The following is a 26,947-nucleotide window of genomic DNA, read 5'->3' as shown; positions in this document are numbered from 1 at the left end:
TAGTGATGAATGATATAGTCCCTACTTTTCTATTCGCTTATGTTTTTTTCTGATTTGTCTTCAGGGCAGAAGGTTACTGGCACTTTTGATGCATCTCTGGAGAAGACACATAATCCTGTTTTCTCCAGTCACAGTGACAGTAATGTGGCTGGTAACGCTGGGCACCTTTTTGAGTTTTTGTTTACCTTTTTTGTTTGTTTTTACTGCTACTTCAAGAATATCTGGTTTAAAATACCAGTTCTTCAACTCACTTTCTTCTGTAGCTATTACTGTACTAATCAATATCTAGAATAAAGAAACTATAATAATAATGTTAGTTCTATACATATTTAAAAAGAAAAACCCAAACACGCTGCCTATATTATCAAACGTAATAGACATTTTCCATACCAATAATACTACTACTGAAAAAGGAAAAGGTATTTTATAACTAAAGTCTAGTAGTATCAAGCTCTAAAGCAGGGATGGGCAATTATTTTGTTCATGGGGCTACATGAGAAACAAAAATATTGTGGAAGGCCCAGGCAAAATGCTTAACTGTATTGTATTTCTTTATAAATAGCGTTGTTTTGATGAACTGGTAAGAGTTTATGTTTTGACTAAGCAATGAAAAAGTGAGATTGCCTTACAAAAAATTTAATTAAAAAAAACAAAACACCTCTAAGGGTTTACATGAGAATGCTTGCAAGTAAAAATGACAAAATATTTTATCAGAAGTGCTTTTCATTTTTGGGGCTTAAAAACGCAACGCTACGCTCCGTCGTAGCGTTTCCGTCTACACTGCCCAAGACGCAAAACTCTGGTCAGATCTGCTCACGTCGTGTACGCGTTTACGTCACATACATCACCACCTAGCCGCCTGGCATGCATACCTTATCGAATTCCACAATTTTGCATCATGCAGATTTCCTCCAAAAAACACTTGTCTAAATGCGGAATAGAAAATGAAGACGTGACACCACTTTTGCGTCTTCTGTTCAGAACGTCATCATATAAACGTGGCCTAAAATAAAACCAATGCAGCTCTAGTCCATGCATGAGGTAAAATGATAAAATGTGTTTATTTTGTAATTCCAAATGAGCTTCAGAGTCAACCAAAGAGCCTTACGTGGCACTGGAGCTGCACAATGCCAAGATCTGATCTAGAGGCTGGTTGCGACTGGATAGGGCAACTGACATAAACAAAAAAAACTGATACGTCACCTGACCGTTAAACGTGATTTTATGGTTTTGATAATCAGACTTGGATAAAGCCACCACTATCACACTTACGCCTTTGTGGACTATGTGGCGGTTTGAGGCGGCGACAGTGTGCCAAAAACTCCAGTTGTTACCCAGAGCAGAGTTCAAAATTAGAAATTCCTCATGACACGCAGCAAACGCTTTCTCAATCAGAGAGGACATGGCTGCACCAAATCAAGTGCAGAGCTGAATAAACAAGCCCGTCTGGCCCTGTGTTTGCCGTGTGTGTGTGTTTGGTGTGTGTGTGTGTGTGTGTGTGGACATGCATGCAGAGCGCCCGCCTTTTCATTTGTGAGTCTTCCCCACTGCTCATACGGCCCCGGGCTGGAGCACTGAATTAGGAGTTAGAGCGTTATCTCCCAGCCGAGGCTCAGAGCTGATTGCTGCCCTCATTGGTGGTGAAGAGCACGTCTGCCTGGTGTAATAGCTGCCATAGAAACCACATCAGCCAAGTAATTATTTAGGCAACCTCAGAAAATTAAGAGGACAACATTCAAATGCTTTTGCTTCTCTGGGGGTATAGTTTTCCAGCAAATGTTCTATTTGTGAAACGCTCCTCTGTCACAATACTGTTTCTGAGTTCGTGTGCGGCTCTAATCCTGCATCAGCCCAAAGGGATGGAGACTGTCTCGTACTCACTGTATTGTTTTAGGATGTTAATGGGTTTCAGTTTTTGTATTGCTTTTCAGTCTTGTTGTTTTGTATTATAGACTTATTTAGGAAAAGCAGTTGGGGTTAAAGACTTAGTTTAACACCGTTGTTAGAAGGTTAGACGAGGGTTGCTTTGCGAGAATTATGGCTGTAAATACATACACAATCGAATCAAAGTCACAATTTGAATGGACACAAAGAGCAAATCTCAATTTTTAAAGTACTCTTAAGTAGGAGTGTGCAGAAATATGGAAATACCGAAATATTGATATGTCGTATTGCTTAATGTGTTGATACAGTATCAATATATTGTCAAGAGTATTTTTTGGTGTATTTTACTAAATTATTTTGTTACAGTGCTACAGTTTTGTTGCTTGTTCAGAGGAAGGAAACTTGTTTATGCAACACATTTGACATTTTCATTGTTTTGATGATTAAAATGTTTGTGTTTCATGTTCACTTTGCACAAGAAGTGGTTTAACAAAGACTTTGAGTATCACAGCCATGATTTAGCCATTGTTTTTACTGAACCGTATCGAATCGAATTGAAATATATCATATCAAATCAGAAAGTGCACATATCGAGGTATGTATCGTATTGGCAACTTCTTAATGTTACCCAGCCCTACTTTTACGGCCTCCGCACACTACAGGATCTTTTGGTCTTAAACGATTTTTAAACATGTGACAAAAGCGCACACCACAGACATGAAAAGAATCTCATGAGTTTTTAAATCTCCGATCACAAAGACTGCAGTGGGATATGTCTGCAGACCACAGGCTGCAAAGTTGTCAAGAGTAAAACAACTCACTATGAAACTCTTAAAGGGACAGTCCGGCATTTTGGACATAGGTCCTCATGTAAATGTCTGTGTTGATAGAATAATTTTATAAGTAAAACCAACCTTGCATTTGAAGGATTTATGTCTGAGCAGCAGCAGCGAGTTGTACTTCCTGATAGAAAGTTTGGCAGTGGCGGATTGATATATGAGAAAATAGTCCCTCAACATTCAACGTATCATGCGATGCAAGGTTAGTTTTATTTCAAACATTATTCTATCAACACAGACATTTACATCGACAGTCTGGTGTAATAATAGATTTACTTTGAGTGTTTTGTGGAGTGGGTAAGACTGTTTTTAGTGGCACGATAACTATGGCCATTGACATGCACTAGTCTAGCACCAGCGACCTCTCCAAATACAAGGACTGGATGGAATATTTAAAAAAGTGTCTCCACACGTCTCCAACACTCTGGCTCACTAGGAAATGAGGTCCTATGTCCAAAATTCCGCACACTGTCCCTTTAAGATCAGAGCACTGCACTTCTAGTTTAGATACAAGTAAAATCAGTGTTATTATTATTTGTGAATGGTGGTGCAAAACTTCAGATACATGAATGAAAGTCCACAGGAAATAGAGTCACTATCACTAATCTGCAATTTCACCTCGATCCGTGCGCTGTGTGGATGTAAACAGACACACGTGAGGAACTACTCCCACCTTTTTCCTTTGAAAGAACGCCTCAAACTGGATTCATAGCGCTGTTTTTGTGGACTGGCATTATTTGCAGAGGACAATTTCTATGGACGATGCAGATGAGATGCTGCACGTTAAAGTCACACAATGCACCTTTAACTGAATTAATCGTTGGTTAAGTTATTTGTGTTTAGCTCCTGACATGTAATTGAAATTCCGGTTCATTTTTTCCCCGTGTAAAATGTAATCAGGGAGTGTGATTAGGTGTGAAATGTGTTGTATGTTGGAACAGCCTCACACTTCATTAGTTTTATTTCAGACTGGTATTTGTAAATGTCTAAATGTGAGAGGTGAGACTCGGGGGGGGCCTGTTCTAGGGTCACAGTTTCAGTGTGTGGAGGGACGAGCGGCACACGACACCAAATGTGCACCGAATCTGCACTGAACTTCCACACGGTACCAAACCTCCGCACCGAACCTCCATGTTCCAGCACTGCCCTTCATGAAGCCGCTGACACAGAAAATGGGATGACTGATGCTATCTTTAATGAACAGTGTAATTGGCGCAGCTACAACACCAACGCTACTTTTCCCTTCTCCTCCTCTTCCTCCTTTCTTGTCCACCCACTCCTTCTTCTTCCTCCTCCTTTTTTCCCTCTTCCATCTCGTCCTCTTGCGCCTCCCCCTTTTGCCCCTTCTTCCTCCTTTTCTTTATCATCCTCTTCTTCCTCATCTTCCTTCTCCTCTTCATCCTCTTCCTCTTCTTCCTCGTCCACCTCCCTGCTGCTCCTCCTTCTCTTCTTCCTCCTCCTGTTCTTTCTTCTCCTCTTTGTCCTCCTCCTCCTGTTCCTCTTCATCTTCTGCCTTCTCTTTCTTCCCCTTCTTCCTCGTCCACCCCCTTGTCCCTCTTCCTCGTTTTCCTCCTCCTATTTCTCCTTCACTTCCTCTTCTTGCTGCTCCTCCTCCTCCTTTTCCTCTTCTTCCTCCTCCTTTTCCTCTTCCTCTTCTTCCTCATCCAACTCCTTCCTCCTCTTCTTTTTCCTCTTCCTGCTTCCTCTTCTTGCTCCTCCTCGTCCACCCCCTGCTTCTTCCTCCTCCTTTTTTCCCTCTTCCTCCATCTCGTCCTCTTGCACCTCCTCCTTTTGCCCCTTCTTCCTTCTTTTCTTTATCCTCCTCTTCTTCCTCATATTCCTTCTCCTTCCTTCATTTTCCTTCCTCCTTTTGTTCCTCACCCCCCCTCCTTCCTCTCTTCTTCCTTCTCTTCCTCGTTTTTCTTCTCCTCTTCACCCCATCCACCTGTTCCTCTTCTTCCTCATCTTCTTCCTCCTCTTGCTCATCTTCCTCGTCGATCTGCTCATTCCTCTTCCTCCTCTTCCTCCTCTTGCTCATCTTCCTCGTCCAACCCCTTGTTCCTCCTCCTCGTTTTCCTCTTCCTCCTATTCCTCCTTCGCTTCCTCTTCTTGCTGCTCCTCCTCCTCCTTTCCGCCCCTTCCTTCTTCTCCTCTTCCTCATCTTCCTTCTTCTCTTCTTCTTCCTCTTATTTTTACTTCTCCTCCTCGTCTTTCTTCTCCTTCTACCTCCTCCTGATCCTCTTCCTCCTCATCTTCTTCCTCCTCATTTTCCTCTCCTCCTCTTCCTATTTACCCCTCTTCACTATTCTCTTCTTCCTCCTCCTTGTCCTCTCCTCCTCTTCTTCTTCCTCTTGTTTTTCCTTCTCCTCTTTCTCATCTTCCTTCTCTTCTTTTTCCTCCTCCTGTTCTTATTCTTCCTCATCGTCTTCCTACGCATTTTCCTCTCCCTCCTCCTCCTTCCCCTCTCTTCCATATTCTCTTCTTCCTCTCCTCCTCTTCTTCCTCTTATTTCTTCTTCCTCGTTGTTGTCCTCCTCCTTTTCCCCCCTCTTTCTTCTCCTCTTCTTCCTCTTCTCCTCTTCAACTTCCTCTTATTTTTCCATCTCCTCTTCCTCTTCCCCCTCTCCTCCCTCCTCCTCCTCCTCCTCCGTGTTCTCAGGCTGTTACGGCGTAGACGGAGAGAGCGACTCCATCATGAGCTCCGCCTCAGAGAACTCCACCGAGCCGTGGTTCTGCGACGCCTGCAAGAACGGGGTCCGGCCCAGCTGTGAGCTCTGCCCCAACCAGGACGGCATCTTCAAGGAGACGGACGCCGGCAGGTGGGCACAACATTCCCACATTCCCACATTCCCGAGAGGCTTTAAAGCTGAAGTACCTGATTTATTTTTTTATTTAAAGGACCCATTTTCTGATCGAATGTTATAATGTTGTTTCCTCGTCACAAACCTGGAGTTGTGTTTTGTTTCATTCACACATTTTTTTCACACAAACCTGCATATTTGGCAGTGTTGAGGAGTAACAGATTACATGTACCGGAGTTACGTAATCAGAGTACAAATTATGAGTAACTGTATTCGGTTACAGTTACTTTTTAAGTGAGTGGTAATTGGATTACAGTTACTTTGTTTAAATAAATGGATTACACAGAGGTATTTTCTAAACTAGGACTAAACCAGGTCTAAACCAGGACTAAAACCAGGTCTAAACCAGGTCTAAACCAGGACTAAACCAGGACTAAACCAGGACTAAACCAGGTCTAAACCAGGTCTAAACCAGGTCTAAACCAGGACTAAACAGGACTAAACCAGCAGGTCTAAAACCAGGTCTAAACCAGGTCTAAACCAGGACTAAAACCAGGACTAAAACCAGGTCTAAAACCAGGACTAAACCAGGACTAAACCAGGCTAAACCAGGACAAAAACCAGGACTAAACCAGGTCTAAACCAGGTCTAAACCAGGTCTAAACCAGGTCTAAACCAGGTCTAAACCAGGTCTAAACCAGGACTAAACCAGGACTAAACCAGGACTAAACTATGTCTCAAACAGGATTTAACAGGACTAAACCATGCTGTGTGGGCCGTGTCTCCTCCTCTTCTATCAATAATAATTTTAATACGGTTAAGTAAAATCTGGGCTTTTTTTGTCTTTTAGCAGAGAAAACATCTGATGTTACGATATTCTAGTCTTTGCTTCTCTACAGCAAACTAAGTAATCCAAAGTATTCAGATTACGTTACTCACTTTAAGTAATTTAATGGATTATGTTACAAACTACATTTTGGGGGATGTAATCTGTAATCTGTAGGGGAATACATTTTAAAAGTAACCTTCCCAACACTGATACTTGGTTCTTCTCTCAAACATAAAACACTCTTGTCATGTCATGTGGGAATACAAGAAGTGCTCCACTGTGTTTTTAAACTCCACACACCTTCACTAGAATCATTTGGACATTTTTTTGTTTCTCTATAATTGCCAATCTCTTCTGAATTTGACGTAAAAGGAGCTGGTAACTTGAAAACTACCAGTGTGAACGAAACAAAACACAAATCCAGGTCTGTTTTTGAGGAGGTAACAGCATTATAACACAGCTTGAAGTTCACAAACATCCATTTTGTGTAATACAGGACCTTTAAATCTGTCTAATTAGTCCCTCGCTCTCTCGACCCTCTTGGCAGAACACTTGTATTCACTTGCAAGAGTTATTTGGCCGCTAGCGCCGCTTTCAAACAGCTTTTTCAGACAGAAAAGTGAAGCGGGGTGGACCACCCTTGGACAGCTAATCAGCGCTCATCCCATAGTGTCGTATAGTGACTCATGGCTCAAGTTTGCAATAAATAAAATGTTTTCTAATTAGATGAAGACAGCACGGATCTGATTTTGGTCACAAAGTTCAACACACTTTCAAAACATAATTTACTCATTTATGAAAGAAAAGTTGGGTATTTCAGCTTTAGGATTCCCTCTGGGACATTGTCAGTGCGTTTCCCATCATGCACATTCACCTGTTAGACATGACACATAAGATAAGGTACATCGCATCACATCATTACATTGTTTTAGATGACTGACGATTGCTGTAATCATAATAATAATATGATACAACTACTGCATTTACAGGGTAGCCGCTGGGTCTTAAAAGTCTTAAAAAGGTCTTAAATTTCATGTTCTTAAATGAAGACCTTAAAAAAGTCTTAAATTATGTTGCCCAACTGTTATTTTTATCACAAATGTTGTAAATTTCAGTAGCCTATTTTTTTGTTTAGTGTTTACAATGTTAAATGGAGGGAGGGAAAAAAAAACAACAACGTGAAGTAACGTAACGTGAATGAACATCTAATTTGGAGTCTGCGCAAACAATACTTTGGTTTCTGGACCCGGCAGCAATGAGTAAACAATCAGCAGAGTGGAGGAAGACGTTGGATGGATCATGGGGAAGTGTAAGTTTAGTCCACGCTGGCTTTTAGTTTCTAGATATAGTAGTTGGCTGGTTAGAATTGGATCTGGTGTTTCTCGCTCACATAATGGGTGCGATGTTGGTCTTAATTTTCATTTAAGTGGGCTTAGAAAGGTCTTAAAAGTCTTAAATTTGGGGTAGTCAAACCTGGGGATACCCTGTTTTAGTCCATATTATATTTACACAAACATAAGTAATGCTATAATAATTTAAAATACAAACAAAGTACATTAAACATAGTATGTATACGTTCCTTTATTGTCTATACAGGGTTCTCACCATCATGGAAATCTCGGAAAAGTCATGGAATTTTAGTATCTCTTTCAGCGTTCTGTTAAGTTTTCATTAGGCCATTAGGCAAGGCAAGTTTATTTGTATAGCACAATTCGTACACAAAGTAATTCAAAGTGCTTTACAGAATAAGAAATACATTAAATACATTAAAATCATAATAAAAACAAATCAAAACATAAATAATCATAAAGATTAAAATAAAAAAGAGAGACATAAATTAGAGAAACATTATGATTATTTCTGATGTATGCACCTTTTGTTTAAAAGAGACGACAATAAATGCACTGACAGTATTTTGAATGTTAAAAACTATAATACAAAACCATAAGGTGAGTAGAAAGGGTGAACATTTCATATTTAGCCCTAAAAGTCTGATCCATTTTACACATGTAGGTGCCGTAAAGTCATGGAAAATTCACTTTATGTCAAATTTTGTCAGTGAAAAAGAGTGGAAACCCTGACTATACAACATAATATTTGTCTTGTGGACCTCTTCTTTCACTATTAATTAACTTTGTAAAATGTCTTTATTCATATACTAACTATTCACACACAACACGTCAAAATACGACAAAGAACAAGACAAACTTAACATAATGACAACAGGTTTGGTGGGGAGGAGTAAGGAAGAATTTGATGACGAGGGATGAGAGGTCAGCGGTAAATATTTGGTGTAACAGGACAGAACTTTTTGGACTGGACCAAAGCGACACATTTATACCATTTTGCTACTTGAATATAAGCGCTCTGGACAACTGCCATTTACACGAGGCACACAGTGGAACATGCTCAGAAACAAATAACACCTAATGACCTTAGCTGGTAGAAATGCTGCAGACTGCCAAAGGCTATCTAAACACTCCATTTATTCAGCGACGGAGAGAAAAGGAAGTGGGATTAAGGAGGAGAGAGGGAGAGAGAGAGCGCGAGAGAGGGAGCGGCGGACGGATGGAGGGAAGAGCAGAGATAGAGGAAGAAAAAGAGGGAGAGAAAAGAGTGTGTTATGTGAAGCGTGGAGACTTCAGCCACGTTATCGCTGATAGTGCTTCTCAGGCGAGCTGCACCCAAATTTACTACTTCACTAGAGCATGAAAAACACAGCAAATTAAACTGTGGAGCTCTTGCTTGCTAGAGATGGATATCTTTATATTGGACTTCGGATTCTCTTCCCCAAAGTCCGCATTTGAAATTGTGTCACACTCAACAGTGGCCGGGCTGGGGCTACACGAATCTATCAATCCATTTCTTTTGGTGTTCGGAGAGATGTTTTCAGAGAGAATTTTATCACATTAAACATGCACAGTGTAACGTTTTGGCTTGGAGGGTCCGTCACCTGCTTTTTTCTATAGATATATCATTGCTGTGCCTGGAATGTTCCACAGTGTGACTTTAAACAATGCTGCACTACAAAGGCAAAAGACCTTAACGTGCCAGAGTGTGAAACTGAGAAAAAAATGACAAAAGTATAGTCAGTAAGGCTCCCAACATTTGAGAACTAGTTGCTCTAATGAAGAAATATTTGTATACGAAAAATATTGAGCTCAAAATTGACCTTATTTCTCAGTTCCTGTTCTCTGCCTTTGTATCATGAGCCAAAAATAAGGAGTTGTGCAAAGACAAAAGGCAGAAGCTGATCCCTATGAGGCCTCTGGCTACAGGATAAAGTAAAAGTCTGATTAACAATGATTAAGTCAACTTACATTATTTCACATAAATGCTTTCACAGGTGATTAAAGATTATTATGTAAAGATTCCCATAGCAATCATTATTTGGTTGATTTTCTCCAAAATTCCACCTCACCAAGGTTGAGTCATCATGGAGTTTGTTTGAAATGATCTAGAAGAGCTTTGGATTTCCTGTTTAGTGTTGATCAGGATCGTGCGGCGACACTTACACAGTTTGACTTTGCAGTATAATGTGTACAGTATGAATAAATACACCAAATACTTTCACAATAAAGATAATTTAAGTATAACTGAATACAAAGGTTTATTTATTTGTTTACATCCAGTGCGTGTTCAGAATTACTGTTGAAGTGACCTGTCCAGAAATATTTTTAGCGACCGACACGTCAGTTTTTAGACCCTTCGTCTGCTTCAGTCGCGCATCGCTGGAAGGAATTCCAAGAATCACTCAGTTTGTCTTCACTCTTTTTTCCCTTCTCTTCTTCTTTTAGCGACTCAAAAATTGACTTTCTTTTTGTGGCGAACTGGTCGTGGATTCTCGTCTGCGATCGTGACAAACTTTGTGCGAATTGCGAGGAAGCTACAGTTTGAAAAAGCCTCGAAGAACCCCTGTGTAAACCACATAATCCCCGTGCGCCAGCGAACAGTTACCTAGAAACATAGGAGTTTGCTTGACAACCTAACAGCCAATAGATAAGAGGGAGCCTTGTTATCTATTGGCTGATGTTTATCTGGCCTCATTACGTCCACAGTTGATAGATTTTTATTCTTTTTTTTTTTGTCATCATAATTACAAGGCTGCTGCATCTCTGTAATGGTATTTTAAACTTTCAATGACAATTTGAAACAGAAAAAAATCCTCCATACAACCTTTAATGTTTTAGGACCCTGTGCCAAGGCCACAACAAAAAGGAGGTGAGAGGTTGGATTTTGAATTAAAATCTCTGTATGGACCAACTCACAAACAAAACATACACTGTTACTGTCTTTTGACTTTGCACGACTCCTTAATTTTGGCTGATGATACAAAGACAGACTACAGGAACTGGAAAAAAAATAAGAGTCAAAGGGCAATTTTGAGCTCAATATTTTTCACGATATTTATTCACATGATAAAGGAGGTCTCCAATACAAACAAAATGACATTCTCATTCTCAACTCATTTTTGATCAAACATGATGTTACGGCATTCTGCTTTTGTAGGGCAAAACTCTACCTTACATTTATTCAATTACAGGTGGTTTTATAGCTCAAAAAAACAGGGATTCTGACTGTGAGCTGTGTCGCCTCTCCACAGATCTTTTGTTTGTTTGTTCTCCATCGACATAGAAAGGTTTAATACCATATTGTGAAACATTCCAGACAATATCAGAAACGTTACACAATGCACCTTAAACTTTCATATTCTCTGACATAATTTCTCACATTTAAACCAAGCATAATCACAACTGCTGCTGTAATCTCTGCTGCTGTTACTCAGTTCAACATTCCATGACTCCAGATTTTCACTGTGACTGCTTTGTTACTTCTGTTCTGAAAAAGCAATTCTGAAATTCTGAAATACTCACATAATTTAATTGTCAAATGTTTGCAGGTGGGTGCACGTGGTGTGTGCTCTTTACGTTCCTGGAGTGGCTTTTGGAGACATTGATAAACTCCGACCAGTAACCCTCACAGAGATGAACTACTCCAAGTACGGAGCGAAGGTGAGTTTGTATTATTATTACTCATTTCATTAAAACAGAGTTAACATGATTATATTTACAGATATGAAATATGTGGTGGTAATTCCCAAACTGTTACTGAGAAATCATTCTTTAAACAAATTACCCAGTAGATATTAGACTAAAAAATATACAACGACACATTTATTTTGTTAAGTGAAGGTGATGACTGGTAGAGGTATCCCATTTCAAAACCTTTATTTTTGTACTTTTTCCTCTCAACATTTTAACTTCAAACTACAGCTTGATGATGTAAAAGTATGATAAATATTTACCACTGATACTATCTCACCAAACCACCGTCGTATGCACTTGAAGCTATGGAGCCTTGAGTCTGTTTGTGTCCTCTCTGTGTGTGACGCGCTCCTCTGTCCCTCAGGAGTGCAGTTTCTGCGAGGACGCCCGCTTCGCCCGCACCGGAGTGTGCATCAGCTGTGACGCAGGCATGTGCCGCTCATACTTCCACGTGACCTGCGCTCAGAGGGAGGGCCTGCTGTCAGAGGCTGCAGCGGAGGAGGTACCAGCCTTCAGCTCATTGCACTTTCAAGTTAAATCTCAAAGGTTTTTGTGTCAAAGTCTCATCGAGTATAGGGGTTTGCTCGCCCTCGTGACCTGCTGCATAAAACGTCCTTATGTACTGCCCCTTTTTTGGTTTCTGGTATTGTCAAAAAGCTCTGATACCTCACGTTTTTCAAGTATCAGCAAGTACTCAGACCAATCACACTAATAATGATCAAAGATATTTGTGTTACCTGTTTGATTCCTTCATTTAGCCTTTGTTGTTGACGCTGAACTTTGTAAAATAACTAAACTGCGAAGACTGCAGTCTGACAGCAGCCACAACAGGCTCACTCTGACTTTGTTTACTCCACATAATATATTTCTTAAGTTAATAGAGACACTAAACGATAATATTGAAACTAATATGAGATTCCACAATAACTATTCTAAATGTGTTATTGTTAAAATGTGCAGCACCAGTCAAAATTGGACACATGATCTCATTTAATGTTTTTTTTTTTTTTTTTCCTTTTACTACTTTCTACATTTGATATACACACAGAAGACTTCAAATATATGAAGTCAGATCTGATCTCTGGAATTAAAGCAAAGCGTGGCTACTTAAAGGTTTTGTTTATGGAGTTATTTAACTTTTTTTTTTTTTCCTTTGATACATTATTCTATACGTCTTTGTATATTTGATGTCTTCTGTGTGTATATCAAATGTAGAAAGAAGCAAACATGGAAAAAAAACACATTGAATCCAAAATTTTGACTGGTACTATTTGAGCTACAATACATAAATGACAGAATTGATCACTTTTGTAGTTAGTATCTGTAATGAACCATATATATATTATTAATTCAACCTTTTGCAGCTCATATCTGCATAACACACAATAAGTCGATGTAGTAATCTTTATGACAGGCCTTAGAGTCTATTAAAGGGTCCATATTTTGCTATTTTCTTTTTTATGGTATCATGTTTCCTCATCACAAACAAATCTGGAGTTGTATTTTGTTTCATTCACACAAAAGATAAACAATAAAAGGTAGCTGTTAATTTGGAACAGGTGGAACAGAGCATTTTGAGGTTTGGAAATGTATTTATTTTTTATTTATTTATTTAATAGGGACAGTGCATATTAATGAACATCTACAACATTGCAGTGTAAATATGCCAGATTATAGCAAGACTGCTAATTTCCATCTGTCGTCCCTCGGCAGGTAACACCACAAATTTAAACAAAGCAAAAACGAGTAACAAATCTATACTAAAAGTGTCCACAAGTCTGTTTTTTCTTTAGCCACTCTTTTAAGGAGGACTTGAAGGTGGCAAGAGTTGAAATTTCTCTTATTGATAGTGGCAGACTGTGCCAAAATTTTGTGCCTCTGACTGAGACACACCTTGTCCGAATGTTGTGCGTCTGTGTGGGACGTCACAGTTCCCCCGGGCTGTGGACCTAGTTCCCATCCCACTCACAGTCTTTACTTTAATAAAATCCTGTAATGGAGGAGGGGCAAGTCCATGCAAAACTTTATAGACAAAACATCCATATTTAAAACCAATAAAATTATTAAAATTAAAGGTTGTATGGAGGATTTTTTTTTTTAGTTTCAAATTGTCAGTGAAAGATTAAAACACCGTTACAGAGACGCAGCAGCTTTGTAATTATGATGACCAAAAAAAAAAAAAGAACGAAAATCTATCAACTGTGGACGTGTTGAGGCCAGATAAACATCAGCCAATAGAAAACGAGGCTCCCTCATTTTCTATTGGCTGTTAGGTTGTCAATCAAACTCCCTAGTGTAACTGACTCGCATTTCGCACAAAGTTTGTCGCGACGGCGGACGAGAATCTACGACCGGTTCGCCGCAAAAGAAAGTCCGTTTTTGAGGTCGCTGAAAGAAGAAGAGAAGAGGAAAAGGAGCAAAGCCAAACTGAGGTGATTCTTGGAGATCTCGTCCAGCGATGGTGCGACTGAAGCAGACGAAGGGTCTAAAAACTGACGCGTCGGTCGCTGAATTACTTCTAGACAGGAAACTTCAACAGTAATTCTGAATGCGCACAAGGACTGTCGCTGTATTTATCTTCTTCCCTTAAAAAAATCCTCTATACAACCTTTAAATAAATTATACTTGTCTAAAATAGTGCAGTGGTGAGATGAGAATGGTTTCTTGTCCAATATTTTTATGGCTTTTTTAAAAAGTGATTCGATGGGTTTGAGTGTTGTGCAGCAGCGAGTGACCATGTGGTTATGCAGTACTCTATATGGGACAGAATCATGGAGTGTAAAAACATTCGTGCCGCATATAAAGTCATAAAAGGTCTTACTTGTCTAAAATTCACTAAGTTAAAATTAACAGTTTTTGTAAGGCGCTTAATGTGTTTCTTAAATGTCAATGTCGGGTCCAACGTCAGTCCCAGGTATTTAAACTCTTTGACAAGGCTGAGTTCCACGCCGTCCAGAAAGACATTGGACCGCTGTAGATCAATTGTTTTTTTGCTGAACAACATGCAGACAGTTTTCTTTATGTTAAGTTGCAAGCATGAATTCTTGACCCACTTTTGGACATGAGTCATGGCTGATGTTAGCTTTTCTGAAGCTTCTTGTAATGTAGACAAATAATAAAGGGTTACTCAAATATGTGAATAAAAAAAAACACACCTCCAGGTCCACATTATTACATGCCTTAAAGTTCACAAGAGTCAGTTTTGCGTAATATGTGACCTTTAAGTATCTATTTCCCTTACATGTTAGTAGTACTGTGAGTAGAGATGAATCCTTACTGGTTGCTTTCGTGTTGTTTTCGCAGGATATTGCAGATCCGTTTTTTGCATATTGTAAACAGCACGCCGACCGCTTTGACAGAAAATGGAAGAGGAAGAATTATCTGGCTTTACAGTCGTACTGTAAGGTGTCTCTGCAGGAGAGGGAGAAACAGCTCACCCCCGAAGCACAAGTGAGTCCACATACAGATGATGTAGTTTGTTTTTTTTTGGTTTTTTTTTTATGTGACAATCTTAAAGGTGCACTGTGTAACTTTTCTGGTGGAGGGTCTGTAAAATGCTGCTCTCTGTGGAAATGTCACAGTATGATATTAAACCTTTCTATCTTCATGAAGACCGAACCAGACCAAGTTACGGGTCAGATCTGTGGAAGGGCGACCCCACTCACAGTCAGAATATCTGTTTTTCTAGGTATTTTTGGGCTATAAAACCACCTGTAATTTAATAAATGTAAGGTAGAGCTGTTTAATGTCATACTGTGGAACGTTCTAGACAGAGCAATTACATATCCATAGAAACAAGGACCCCCAGACCCATAACCAAAAAGTTACACAGTGCACCTTTAAAATTACAAAAAGAAAAGATTTGTTACTTTCTGTATTCCCCAGTCGGGTGAACACTGACAGAAAATATTCAATAGATAGATCCATATATAACTACTTTATTCAACCTTTAACCATTATTATGTATGGGTTATTAAATACTGAGTAAAAAAATCTAATTAAATAAATGTGATGGCAGGGTTCCCACAGTCATGGAGATCCTGGAAAAGTCATGGAAATTGAAAATGTCATTTCCCAGGCCTAGAAAATGGAATTTTGTAAATTCAATGAAAGCTTTGGAAAAGTCATGGAATTTTAATATCTTTTTCACGCAATTACAGCATTCTGTTAAGTTCTCATTAGGCTATTATGATTATTTCTGAACGTCTGCGCCTTTTGTTTAAAACAGACGACGATAAATGCACTGACAGGATTTTGAATGTTAAAAAAACTATAATCCCAAACCAAAAGAAAGTGGAAAGAGTTAACATTTCATAAAAGTAGGCTCAATTCTACACATGTAGGTGCCGTAAAGCCATGGAAAAATCACTTTAGGTCATGAATAAGTCATGGAAATGTTTAGAAATTTTGTCTGAAAAAGGTGGGAACCCTGTTATGGGAGGTGTTCCTAAAAATTATAACTATAACTATATTTTAATATAGTTGTATCTTGGTGTGTTGATATACTTAGATTTAACCACATCAGGAAAACAATATACAATTTTTACTCTGATTCTTGATATAAAAGTTTATCAGAAGCCAGATAATGGTTAAAGGTGCACTGTGTAACTTTTCACCTGCTTATTTTTAGATGTCATTGCTAAGAAATTACTTTTATATTTATATTTATATTGCTGCATGACTGGAAAAACATGCAGTGTTGCCTGTAACTTCTAGGTTTAGTAGCGTAACCTGCTTGCCTCCATATAAACATGTTTAATGCAATATTGAGGAACATTTCAAAACTGACATGCCCTTGGAGACAAGCAGGTGATAGTCCTATTGTACATTTCTCTTAATGTGTGCATTTTTTTGGAGACTGTTTTGTTTATAAAATGTGCCATAGAAATAAAGTAGATTTTGATTTAAGTAATTGTGATGTAAACACCCAGTACAGTACAACTCTAACTCTCACAAGACCGGACCTTTGTCCAATGTCCAGGCGCGGATCACCACGCGTCTGCAGCAGTACCGAGCCAAAGCAGAACTGTCCCGTAACACCCGACCGCAGGCCTGGGTGCCCCGAGAGAAGCTCCCGCGACCTCTGACCTCCAGCGCCTCTGCCATCCGGAAACTGATGAGGAAGGCCGAACTCATGGGCATCAGCACGGACATTTTCCCCGTGGACACGTCTGACGCCAACGCCAGCATGGACGGACGCAGGAAGCACAAGCAGCCGGCGCTCACAGCAGACTTTGTCAACTACTACCTGGGTGAGCAAGAAGGATGACCTTATATACACACATGTTTAAACTTTGAGGAAAAAACTGTTGATATTCTGGTGGGATGATCTGGTCAAATCCTGGTTGAACAATTGGAGACATGTTTAACCCTTGCAGACCTAAGGGCAATTTTGGTACATTTGTTCTCGCCTGGATTTTTTCTTAATTTTGCTATTAGAATTGCCCCTTTTACCCTCTCATGAAGTGTTATACATCCTTTTTTTAGTACAGCCTGTTATTTCACAATCTGCTGCTGTAGTTGTGTCATATAGCTGTAATAAAAGCTCTAGGACCAGAAATACAAATGAAAAAAAAAACATAACATGACGTAACAAAAACATAAAATATGCTTAAATTAGGGCTTTAGCTACAAAAGTGTGAAATATCAAGTCTGTAAGTAAACTAAAAATATCCTTATTGCCCTCAAAATTAAAAAAAAAAGTGCAATACAGGGCACAGACTCACATCACTTCCTGCATTTCCATGGGGTTTATTACACTTGGATTTGTACATTTTGAGTGAAATAAACCTTTCAAATAAAAATAGAGAGGGATGTGCAATTATGCAGACTAATATTCATAATTTGCCATTTATTTGAGAAGTAACTGCACTCAGAGCGTCTTTTTCAATTGTTACGAACACAGAGGCTCAGAGCACTTGACCATTTTGACTCACTAACACTCTTTGGCAAAGTTTGAACCAATCAAAATGGATCAGAGCGCATGAGTTTGGCGGAAACCAAAGTACGTATTGGACACTTGTTTTCCCTACATCATCACGCAGCATGTGACGTAGGATAATGCTGGAAATATGCTCGAAAAGCAGTAACTCTGAGCTTTTCTATTTTTTTATGGTTGTTTTTTTTTTCTTTTATGGTTGGAAAGTTATGCGTGGTTATATAAATCATATTCCCAGGTATCGTATGCAATACCATCAGTCTGGAAGGGTTAATCTGTATTTAATGTGAGAACATTTTGAGTTGTATAGGCATCAAATTGGATCAAGTATATTCAACTAAGATAAGGGCTGGTCCTGGTTTGGTTCTTGTTTGCCCCATTTAAAGTGGGACTCAACACCTAAACTCCGCCCACAACCACATTTCAAATAAAAATGCTAAACCGGGCAGAACCTTGAGGGCTGAAGAAAAGAGTGAGGGGGAAGGAAGGGCGGGGTCTCGGGGTTTAAGGACCAGTGTGATTGGTCTAACAGGTCTCCACACTTCAAACTCCGTCCCTACAGCCAGGTGTTTGTGATCAGAAGCTCTTGTCTGTAATCAGGGCAGTCTTTTGTGATGTCACCAACTACTGGAAAATGCAGAGGACACTGAAGACAGCACAAATGTAGATTTAGGCTTTATTTATTTAACCAGAAAGCTGCAAATTGGCCTAGTTTGCTCTAAAATTCCACCAAAATGACTAAGGACAGTAGACAATGCCATTAAAACACCATGTACACAGTTAAGTAGCCAAAAAAGTTGATCTAGTATTTAGTTCCACGTTAAGGCTGGGGTACATCGTTTTCAAAAAGGGATTTAAACTGTTACCCATAGCTTTAACTTATTCTTAGCTCTCAGAAACTCCAGTCTCTATGCTAGTATTTACAATGCTTTGAATTTTTCGGATGACAAAGCAGGGTGGACTGCCAACGCGCGGTCAATCCACTCTCATCTCAAACCGCAGATGCAGACAGTGCTCACTGGTCTGATTTTTGTCACTAAAATGGAACGTGATAAAAAAAAAAAAAAAAAAGGCTCCCAGATTTAATGATTATTTTTGAGATTCAGACAGAAAAGCTGAGCTGAGCACAAGCTGAGTTTCAGTAAATAGTCACAAGTCACAGTTTATACCCAAAACAAACAAGAAATAATCCAAAAATGTGTCTAGTCTAACCGTTGAACTTTGAATATTGAATAAGTGTTTTCATGCAAGTCTTTCCTTTAGAAGCGAAATAAAAATAAAATAACTTTCAGAAAAGTTTCTAGCCCTCCTGGAAAACATGTCTTTCACAAACTTAAATGCAGAATTTGAACCTTCATTAGTTTAAGAGTTTGGTTTATCCTGCCGGTAAAATGTTGACAAAATGAAAGCGACATTGAGTAGATTGTAGCTGCAGATGTGGATGTAACCTTGAGCGCAGACTCCATTAGCCCAGCACAGGACTATCTGCCATCAGTCTCCTCTGTCTCCTGCACTTTTCCTGTACACAGATTGGAATGGGGCTATTGATTTTGTTCCCATTGATATTCAGAGCGGAACATGCGAATGATCCAGATCCAGGACAACATCTCGGAGCAGAAGAACCTGAAAGACAAGCTGGAGAGCGAGCAGGAAAAACTGCACGTGGAGTACAACAAGGTCAGCACACAGACCCATCTCTGCACACATACACTCGAGTCAAATCGTCTCATTTAGGACTGAACATACCCCTAAACGCGTATTTACATAATCTCGAAAACCCTAAAGCTGCAGATTTTGTTGCATTATTTTAGCTCTCATTTTAGGATTTTACTACTTAAAACTTTAAATTGCAGTGAAAACAGTTTAAAGAACACTTATTATGCATTCTTGTGGCTCTAATTCCCTTTTACACATGCTTTTACTCATCTTGGGATAAGTAATTTCACACTTTCTAACTTAAAATAGTGTCTACATGTGGACAATATACTTATATAAATAAAATAGGCATTGGAGCTCCTTCTGCTGTCTGTAACGGGAATGAAAAAGTAAAAAAAGTGAAACCTTTATCCCAGTGAATGCGATGTGAACAGAGCCGTGCCATTGTGAACATAATTTGAAAAGATTAGAAAGAGTCCAGCGATGGTTTATGAGCTTAAAAACGGCAAAGGAGAAGTTCAGAGTTTTAACTGTGGCATGTGTGAATGATCAGAGAAGACGGCTTTCATGAAACAGTCGTGAATGAAGCATAAATTCAACTCCAGGTATGTTTTTGATGAGGGACACAGCTGATTTCAGAATGACATCCCCTCACTCATTGTAAAAAAAAAAAAAAAAAACAAAGCAGGACTTGTTCTTTGTTTCTAAAGACATGCCCTGCTGATCATTGAGGCATACCTCACAAACATTTCATTTTACTATTCTACTGAAAATACTACTACTGCATGTGAGTTCATATAAAAATAACTGTTCATACAGAAAAGTGCCAGGATAAAGTGTATTTATTTGGAAAAACGCAGATCAAAGATTGATCAAATCTTCATATAATCCATGATTGAATGAATGAATGCTTGTTTCACTAATTAACAAATATATAATAAAGTCAAAATAAAAGAAATAGCCGTGTAATACTGTAGCAATTAGAGAGAGAGACAGACAAAAAGAAAGTGAGACAGACACAGAGACAGACAGACAGACACACAGAGACAGACAGACACAGAGACAGACACAGAGACAGACACAGAGACAGACAGACACAGACAGACACAGAGACAGACACAGAGAGACAGACACAGACAGACACAGACACAGAGAGACAGACACAGAGAGACAGACACAGAGAGACAGACACAGAGAGACAGACACAGAGAGAGACACACAGACGCAAAGACACACAGAGACAGACAGAGAGATACAGACAGAGACAGAGAGATACACAGAAAGACAGACACAGACGCAGAGAGAGACAGACAGAGACAGACACAGACAGACAGACACAGACACAGGAGAGACAGACACAGAGACAGTGAGAGACAGACACAGAGACAGTGAGAGACAGACAGAGAGAAACAGACACAGACAGAGAGAGACAGACAGACACAGAGAGAGACAGACACAGAGACAGAGAGAGAGAGACAGACACAGAGACAGACAGAGAGAGAGACAGACACAGAGACAGAGAGACAGACAGACAGAGAGACAGAGACAGAGACAGACACAGAGACAGAGAGACAGACACAGAGACAGAGACAGAGACAGAGACACAGAGACAGGGAGAGACAGACACAGAGACAGAGAGACAGAGACACAGAGAGACACAGAGAGAGAGACAGACACAGAGACAGAGAGACAGAGACAGAGACAGAGAGAGACAGACACAGAGACAGGGAGAGACAGACACAGAGACAGTGAGAGACAGACACAGAGACAGGGAGAGACAGACAGAGAGACAGTGAGAGACACAGACAGACAGACAGAGAGACAGACAGACAGAGACAGAGAGACAGACACAGAGACAGAGAGACAGAGACAGAGACAGAGAGACAGACAGAGAGACAGAGAGAGACACAGAGACAGGGAAGACAGACAGAGAGACAGAGAGACAGACAGAGAGACAGAGAGACAGACACAGAGAGAGACAGAGAGAACAGACACAGAGACAGGAGACAGACACAGAGAGACAGGAGAGAGACAGACAGACACAGACAGACAGACACAGAGACAGAGAGAGAGACAGACACAGAGACAGAGAGACAGACACAGACAGGAGAGACAGACAGACACAGAGAGAGACAGACACAGAGACAGGGACAGAGACAGACACAGAGACAGAGAGAGACAGACACAGAGAAACAGACACAGAGACAGAGAGAGACAGAGACAGGGAGAGACAGACACAGAGACAGACAGAGAGACAGATCCAAGGGAAATTCAAGTTTTACATATTTTTCACTGCAAGTCTGAGTGGCCTTTGTGTCTCTGTCAGAGTTCTCAATTCAGTAGATCAATGGAACGACTAAAGGACTACAGCTCCAACATGTAAAAACGACATGAAAATAGACCACCATCTTTACTTTTTACTATTTGCAACTATTACATTTTTATGTCTTTGGTTTGTTGCAGCTGTATATTATATCATATACACAAAACAATTTAAAGCTGGCGTTAACAACACTGACAATATTACTGCTTCCAAATCCCAAAATAAATACACAAAATTACATTCCTTTGCACCTTAAAAGAAAACCCTTTAGTAATTTGTGGCCCAGCCCTTTCCCCCTGACTCGTAGCCTCGCTGTGTGTTGTGATAAAACAGTAGCGCTCTGGGGCAGCTCTTAACAGACTGACCTGAGAGAAGAGGCTCCTGCTCCATCTGTCAACATGAAGAGAAACGACATGAAGAGAAAAAACACCACGGCAGAGTTAAAGCCGCCAGAGTTAATGTTCCGTTTACTCCTCCCGTGCCTGTGCTGTCCGCGTTAGGTTTTATTAATGGGTGTTGCTAATTGTTGTGACTTTGGCCTTGGAGAAAACGCCAGTGGACAAATGCCATTATCAAGACTGATTTACTCGATACAAGACTGACCATGTTTCACACTGCAGAAAAAACTAGATTGAAAAATTGCTTGAATTCAGAATATTTATCTTATGTTTGGACTGGTGAAGATTGATTTACTTGGATCTTGAATATAGGCTCTATTCACGCTTACCGGAAGACGTGTGGATGACGACTTTCAGTGTATTTACCGACACTGGACACGTGATAAAACCGTGGATTCAGCAGCAGCGTCTTCACAACCTGCCGAAGCTTTTTTTAGGACTCTAATCAAGTCTTCCAATGTGCGATTTTTGACCCTTTTTTAGCCGATTTTTCACTCATGCGACTGTTTTTGGGAATTGGGCCGACTTTTGGCTTAATCGTGTGTCGTGCTTTGTGTACATAGGGTGACAAGAACAGATTAATGCCTCCCAAACGGCAATCGTAGGTCGCAAGAATATCACACCTGTTTGATATCAGTCGCCTCTCGTGAGGGTTTCGCTCTGTTGAAGTAGTTCCATGAGTTGTGAACTCTTAAACCCTGCAATTTGGGCGTACAGTTTGAGCTGGGGCTGAGTGAAACAATCGAAAATATCGCACAATGTATGTCCAGCATTACAGAGAGCTGATTGTAATTGTTGATCTGCCCAACATAACGGAATGCTACAATGACAGCTTTTAAAAAAAAATTAAGTTAGATAAAGTATGATACACAAATTAAGAGATATAAAAGGTAAAAAGAAAGAATACAGTGACGTCTAGATGAAGAAAACCCGACCATTTTCTCAGTTACTATCGCCAGCAGAGCCTAAAGGAAGTCGTCATCCACATGTTTCTAGACGGTTTTGTGACATAAACGTGAATAGAGCCCACTGACCATTATTTCTCCTTTAAAGGGGCTCTACCTGATTTCAAACCATGAATCAGGAGCATTAGTTTGAAGTTTTAGCCCTGCCCTTTCACTCTGTCCATGAAATAGTACCATAACACATAAACTGTCAGGGGCAATGCCATGCAGTTGTTTCCTTTCCTTAAAATGCTTTGTTAAATGAATAGATATTATTTTACAGTTACTTTTTTACCATAAAGCATGATGTAAATAGTATTTATTTTGACAAAACTAAATTTAAATCAGGTAAAGCCAATTTATTTGCTAATTTATTATAGCGGTATTAACTATTTATTTTCTGATTTCAAGCTATGTTATCTTGAAACACGTTAGAAATGTCTTGAAACCGTTTAAATATTCTACACAATCGCAAGCATTTAATTTAATCATGTCAAAATTGCTGAAATCAAAACTGCGATTCTGAATTCATGTCATTTTGGCCAAGGTTACGTTTTTGCAGAATCGATGGAAGGAAGAAAACTCTGAAATATCTTGAAACAAATGACTCTTGAAAAGACATTTTAAGCCAGTTCCATGGTGATCACACAGTTTTTCATAATATAAACTGATTTTGACTGTTGTGTTTGTGTCGTCAGCTCTGTGAATCTCTGGAGGAGTTACTGAATGTGAACGGAGAGCTGCGCGGCGAAGGCCAGACCATATGGACCCTGATGGGAGGCATCCTGGGACAGGTACCACAAACACTGAACCACATCAAAACTGTCAACCTCAGGGACCGTCTCTGTACACCGCGGGCTTTGAAGTGTCTTGCTCAAGGACACAACCGCAGTAGAAGAGATGATCAAAATGTGAGTGTTTGGGATATTGGGCAACGCCACAGAAACATTTGACATTCATTTTGATTAGAGGTGGGCCATATCCCAAAAAAATCATATCAGGATTTTGTAGAGCCAGATTATGATTTTGATTTCATTACTTTTTATGTTTTCTTAGTGTCTTTTATACCAGGGATGCACAATTATTTTTTCCCTGGGGCCAAACGAGAAACAAAAAACTATTGAGAAGGACCAGACTAAAACACATAACTCAATTCTGCATAATATTATTAATTGTATTTCTTTATAAAAAGCAGTAAATAGCATTTTTTTTAAGAGTTCATGTTATGACTACGCAATGAAAAAGTGAAATTGCCTTACAAAAAATGTCATTTAAAAAAAACACCTCCATGCAAGAGATAAAACATAATAAATTGTAAAATATGTTTATTTTGTAATCCCAAATTATCTTAAACGGGCCGGTCAGAGTCAACCAAAGGGCTGTATGTGGCCCCGGAGCTGTACAATGCCCAGGTCCTGATGTGAAGCGTTCTGATTGTTTACTTTTTAAAATGATTGGCTATATCCACCTGTCACTCACTCAGAGCACGACCAAGGCTGAACAATTAGGAGAGTGGGTGGTGGAATTGTTGTTTTGTTTTCAATTTTTATGATTATTTTAGTTTTAACAATTTTGAAATTATACATAACAAATACAAAAATAGACAAAAAACAAACACAAGCTCCCACACCTCACTCCTCTTCTCCTCTTACATGCACAACTACACACAAAAAACACTAGGAAATAAAACATAAACTGTCACGGAAATGTCTTTTTTGGACCGTAGTATTATAATATATCGTCATAGGCATGATTCTGTATTTATCCCCATATCGCCCAGCCTTACACCCAGTTAAAATTCAGTAATCTGGATAAATCCATTGTTTGTTTAGTATTGTTTTGAAGAGTTTATGCTATGATTAAGCAATGGAAAAAGTCAGGCTCATTTAAAACAAAAACAACACCTCTATAATAATAATAATAAAAAAAATGCAGCTTTAGTCCATGCATGAGGTAAAATTATAAAATATGTTTATTTTGTAATTCCAAATTAACTTAAATGGTTCAGTCGGAGTCAATCAAAGACGCTTGTGTGGCTCCGGAGCTGTCTGTATGTTTACTTTTTAAAGTGATTTGTTATATTTTTTATTTTCTTTGGTCCAGTTTTGAAATGATACATAACTAATACAAAAATAGACAAAAAAAAAACCAAAACAAAAAAAAATTCAAAGTTCCCACACCTCACTCCTCTTTCCACATTGAAAATACACACAAAATTACACAAAAAAAAGCCCCACTATGAAATAAAACATTAACTGTCATGGAAATGTCTGACCGTTGACCATAGCATTGTATTAAACAGAAAATTTGATCAACGTAGCAGATTGTCACAGGTATAATTCTGTATTTATCCCCATATCGCTCAGCCCTACACCAAGTTATAATTTACTTTAATAATTCGGTAAATCCGTAGGACGTTTAGTATATTTTTTATCCCAGATATGAGATCACGCTGCTTCATGGGACTTAAATGTTGTAATTGCTGCCAGAAATTCAATTCAAATAATCCTTAAAGACCTTCAGGAGCCTTGATACAATCCACGAACCAGAGTGAGAGACGGATAACCTCATAAAACTGTCACAAACACACTGGATATCGTTTGTATCAGTGCCATATTTGAGTTTGACTTTCCTTTGCTTGTCTCTAGTTGTAAATCATATCATACAGACCGGCCGCTCTGTGAGTCACTCGTTGATTACAAAGTTTGTGGAAGTCTTGTGTTTAATCATTCCTATTTTAGCCAAACAACAGATCGTGATGGAGAGTTTTCCAAATTGTAAGTAGCACGCCACATGGCCCACCGAGTCTGGGCACGGGAGCACGTCTGTTTATAAAAATCCACTCATTCTGGACTAACTGATTGACCTGTCATCCTCCATGAAGTCCGAGCAGACAGCGCACCCAAACGCCGTCTCTGCCTTTTTGTTCCCATGGCGACCGATTGCTTCGATGAGACACAATAGATATGCTGATGGTTTATTAAACGAATCTGAAATGCACTGGACAGAAATAGACTTAGATCAGACAGACTTCAGAGACTTATTCTACGGATTACGTTCTGCCTGTTAATGATTATGTTACTATGTGTCTCGATGCATGTATGCAGACAGTGCGCCCATGTGGATCATAAAGACACTAAAAATAGAAGAGCAGAGAAACTTGGAAATAACTTCAGTGTTTATTAAACTTTTTACAACAATAATATTACATCTTATTTACTTTGGAGCCTTTCTAGACGAGGGCTGGGTATCATTATGGAGTTGCCGATACGATATATACCTCAATACATGGGCCACGATACGATACATATCTCGATACAGTGAGCTTTTGGTTTGATAAGATATATTTCAAATCGATTCGATACGGTTCAATCAAAAATAAAGGCTAAATCATGTCCACTAAGGCTACGTTCAGACTGCAGCCTGAAGTGACCCAAATCTGATTTTTTTGGCCCCTATGTGACCTGTATCTGATCTTTTAATGACAGTCTGAACTAGGGATGGGCATTCGATGAAATTTTCTTAATCGATCGTCGGAAGAATTAACGATCGATTATCGATTAATCATTAACGTTTTTATATTAAAATGATCATCATTATTATTACTATCTGCACTACTAATCTGCATAAATAAATTCAACTTTACGACATATAAACCGTAACCACTCTAGAGCCACATCAATCCGTTTGACATTATAATGTGTTTAATTCAGTTTTGCGCAACTCTCACAGAAATGAAACTTAAAACCGCATCGCTAATTTGCATAAACTTAGCGAAGATAAAACTACAGCTCTTGTGTTGCTGATACGGTCAACTTCTGTCAGATTAAAAGGCATGATTCAGTGAAATACAGGTTAGTGTGACCAGATTTGCGTTTCTGAAAACCAGGACACCGTACGGGGGGAGGGAGGTGGGGACTCGTCATCGACATTGCGCGACTCTCACCTGGTAAAGCTTTTTTCCACTGGACACCGAAACATATGTTCCTGCTTTGTACACTGTGCACATGGACTCACACTTGTCCCGAACGCAACGGAAAGCGTGGAATTTCTTGTACAAATTATCGTTAAATATGCATTTGTGCTTCGGTACGCTGCAGGCTGACCGAATGTTTGTGTTTGCTCGCTCCTTCTGAGTGCAGAGAGCTACATGTACAGACCCCTGTTTGGTCACGCTACGCACAGCAACCTACATTTGGTTTGTCGATTAAAATTAACGTAATCGATGACATTCTTAATGATCAATTATCGATTAATCGATTAATCATGCCCATCCCTAGTCTGAATGATA

At 39.4% G+C, this 26,947-nt stretch overlaps 1 protein-coding gene across 5 annotated transcripts in view; it reads left to right on the top strand.

Moving 5' to 3' along the window:
* phf14 (PHD finger protein 14) overlaps nucleotides 1-26,947 on the top strand; it is a 163,073-nt gene that overhangs the window by 21,449 nt on the left and 114,677 nt on the right. For 4 of the 5 annotated variants that reach the window (XR_008632718.1, XM_055157287.1, XM_055157290.1 and 1 more), the window contains exons 6-12: nucleotides 5,382-5,541; nucleotides 11,253-11,364; nucleotides 11,762-11,899; nucleotides 14,701-14,847; nucleotides 16,355-16,649; nucleotides 18,906-19,012; nucleotides 23,355-23,450. Coding sequence is in view for 4 of the 5 variants with exons in the window: in XM_055157287.1 (XP_055013262.1) it covers nucleotides 5,382-5,541; nucleotides 11,253-11,364; nucleotides 11,762-11,899; nucleotides 14,701-14,847; nucleotides 16,355-16,649; nucleotides 18,906-19,012; nucleotides 23,355-23,450 (1,055 nt within the window). In the remaining variant the exon portion in view is untranslated. The remainder of the gene's footprint in view (nucleotides 1-5,381; nucleotides 5,542-11,252; nucleotides 11,365-11,761; nucleotides 11,900-14,700; nucleotides 14,848-16,354; nucleotides 16,650-18,905; nucleotides 19,013-23,354; nucleotides 23,451-26,947) is intronic. The other variant, XM_055157288.1, reaches the window with a different exon arrangement.

The sequence above is a fragment of the Boleophthalmus pectinirostris genome, unplaced genomic scaffold (assembly GCF_026225935.1).
Source record: "Boleophthalmus pectinirostris isolate CB_2022bp ecotype Guang Dong unplaced genomic scaffold, ASM2622593v1 HiC_scaffold_21, whole genome shotgun sequence".
NCBI classification, from domain to species: domain Eukaryota; kingdom Metazoa; phylum Chordata; class Actinopteri; order Gobiiformes; family Gobiidae; genus Boleophthalmus; species Boleophthalmus pectinirostris.
The sequence above is the reverse complement of the archived record's forward strand: the minus strand, read 5'-3'. Positions and strand labels throughout refer to the sequence as shown.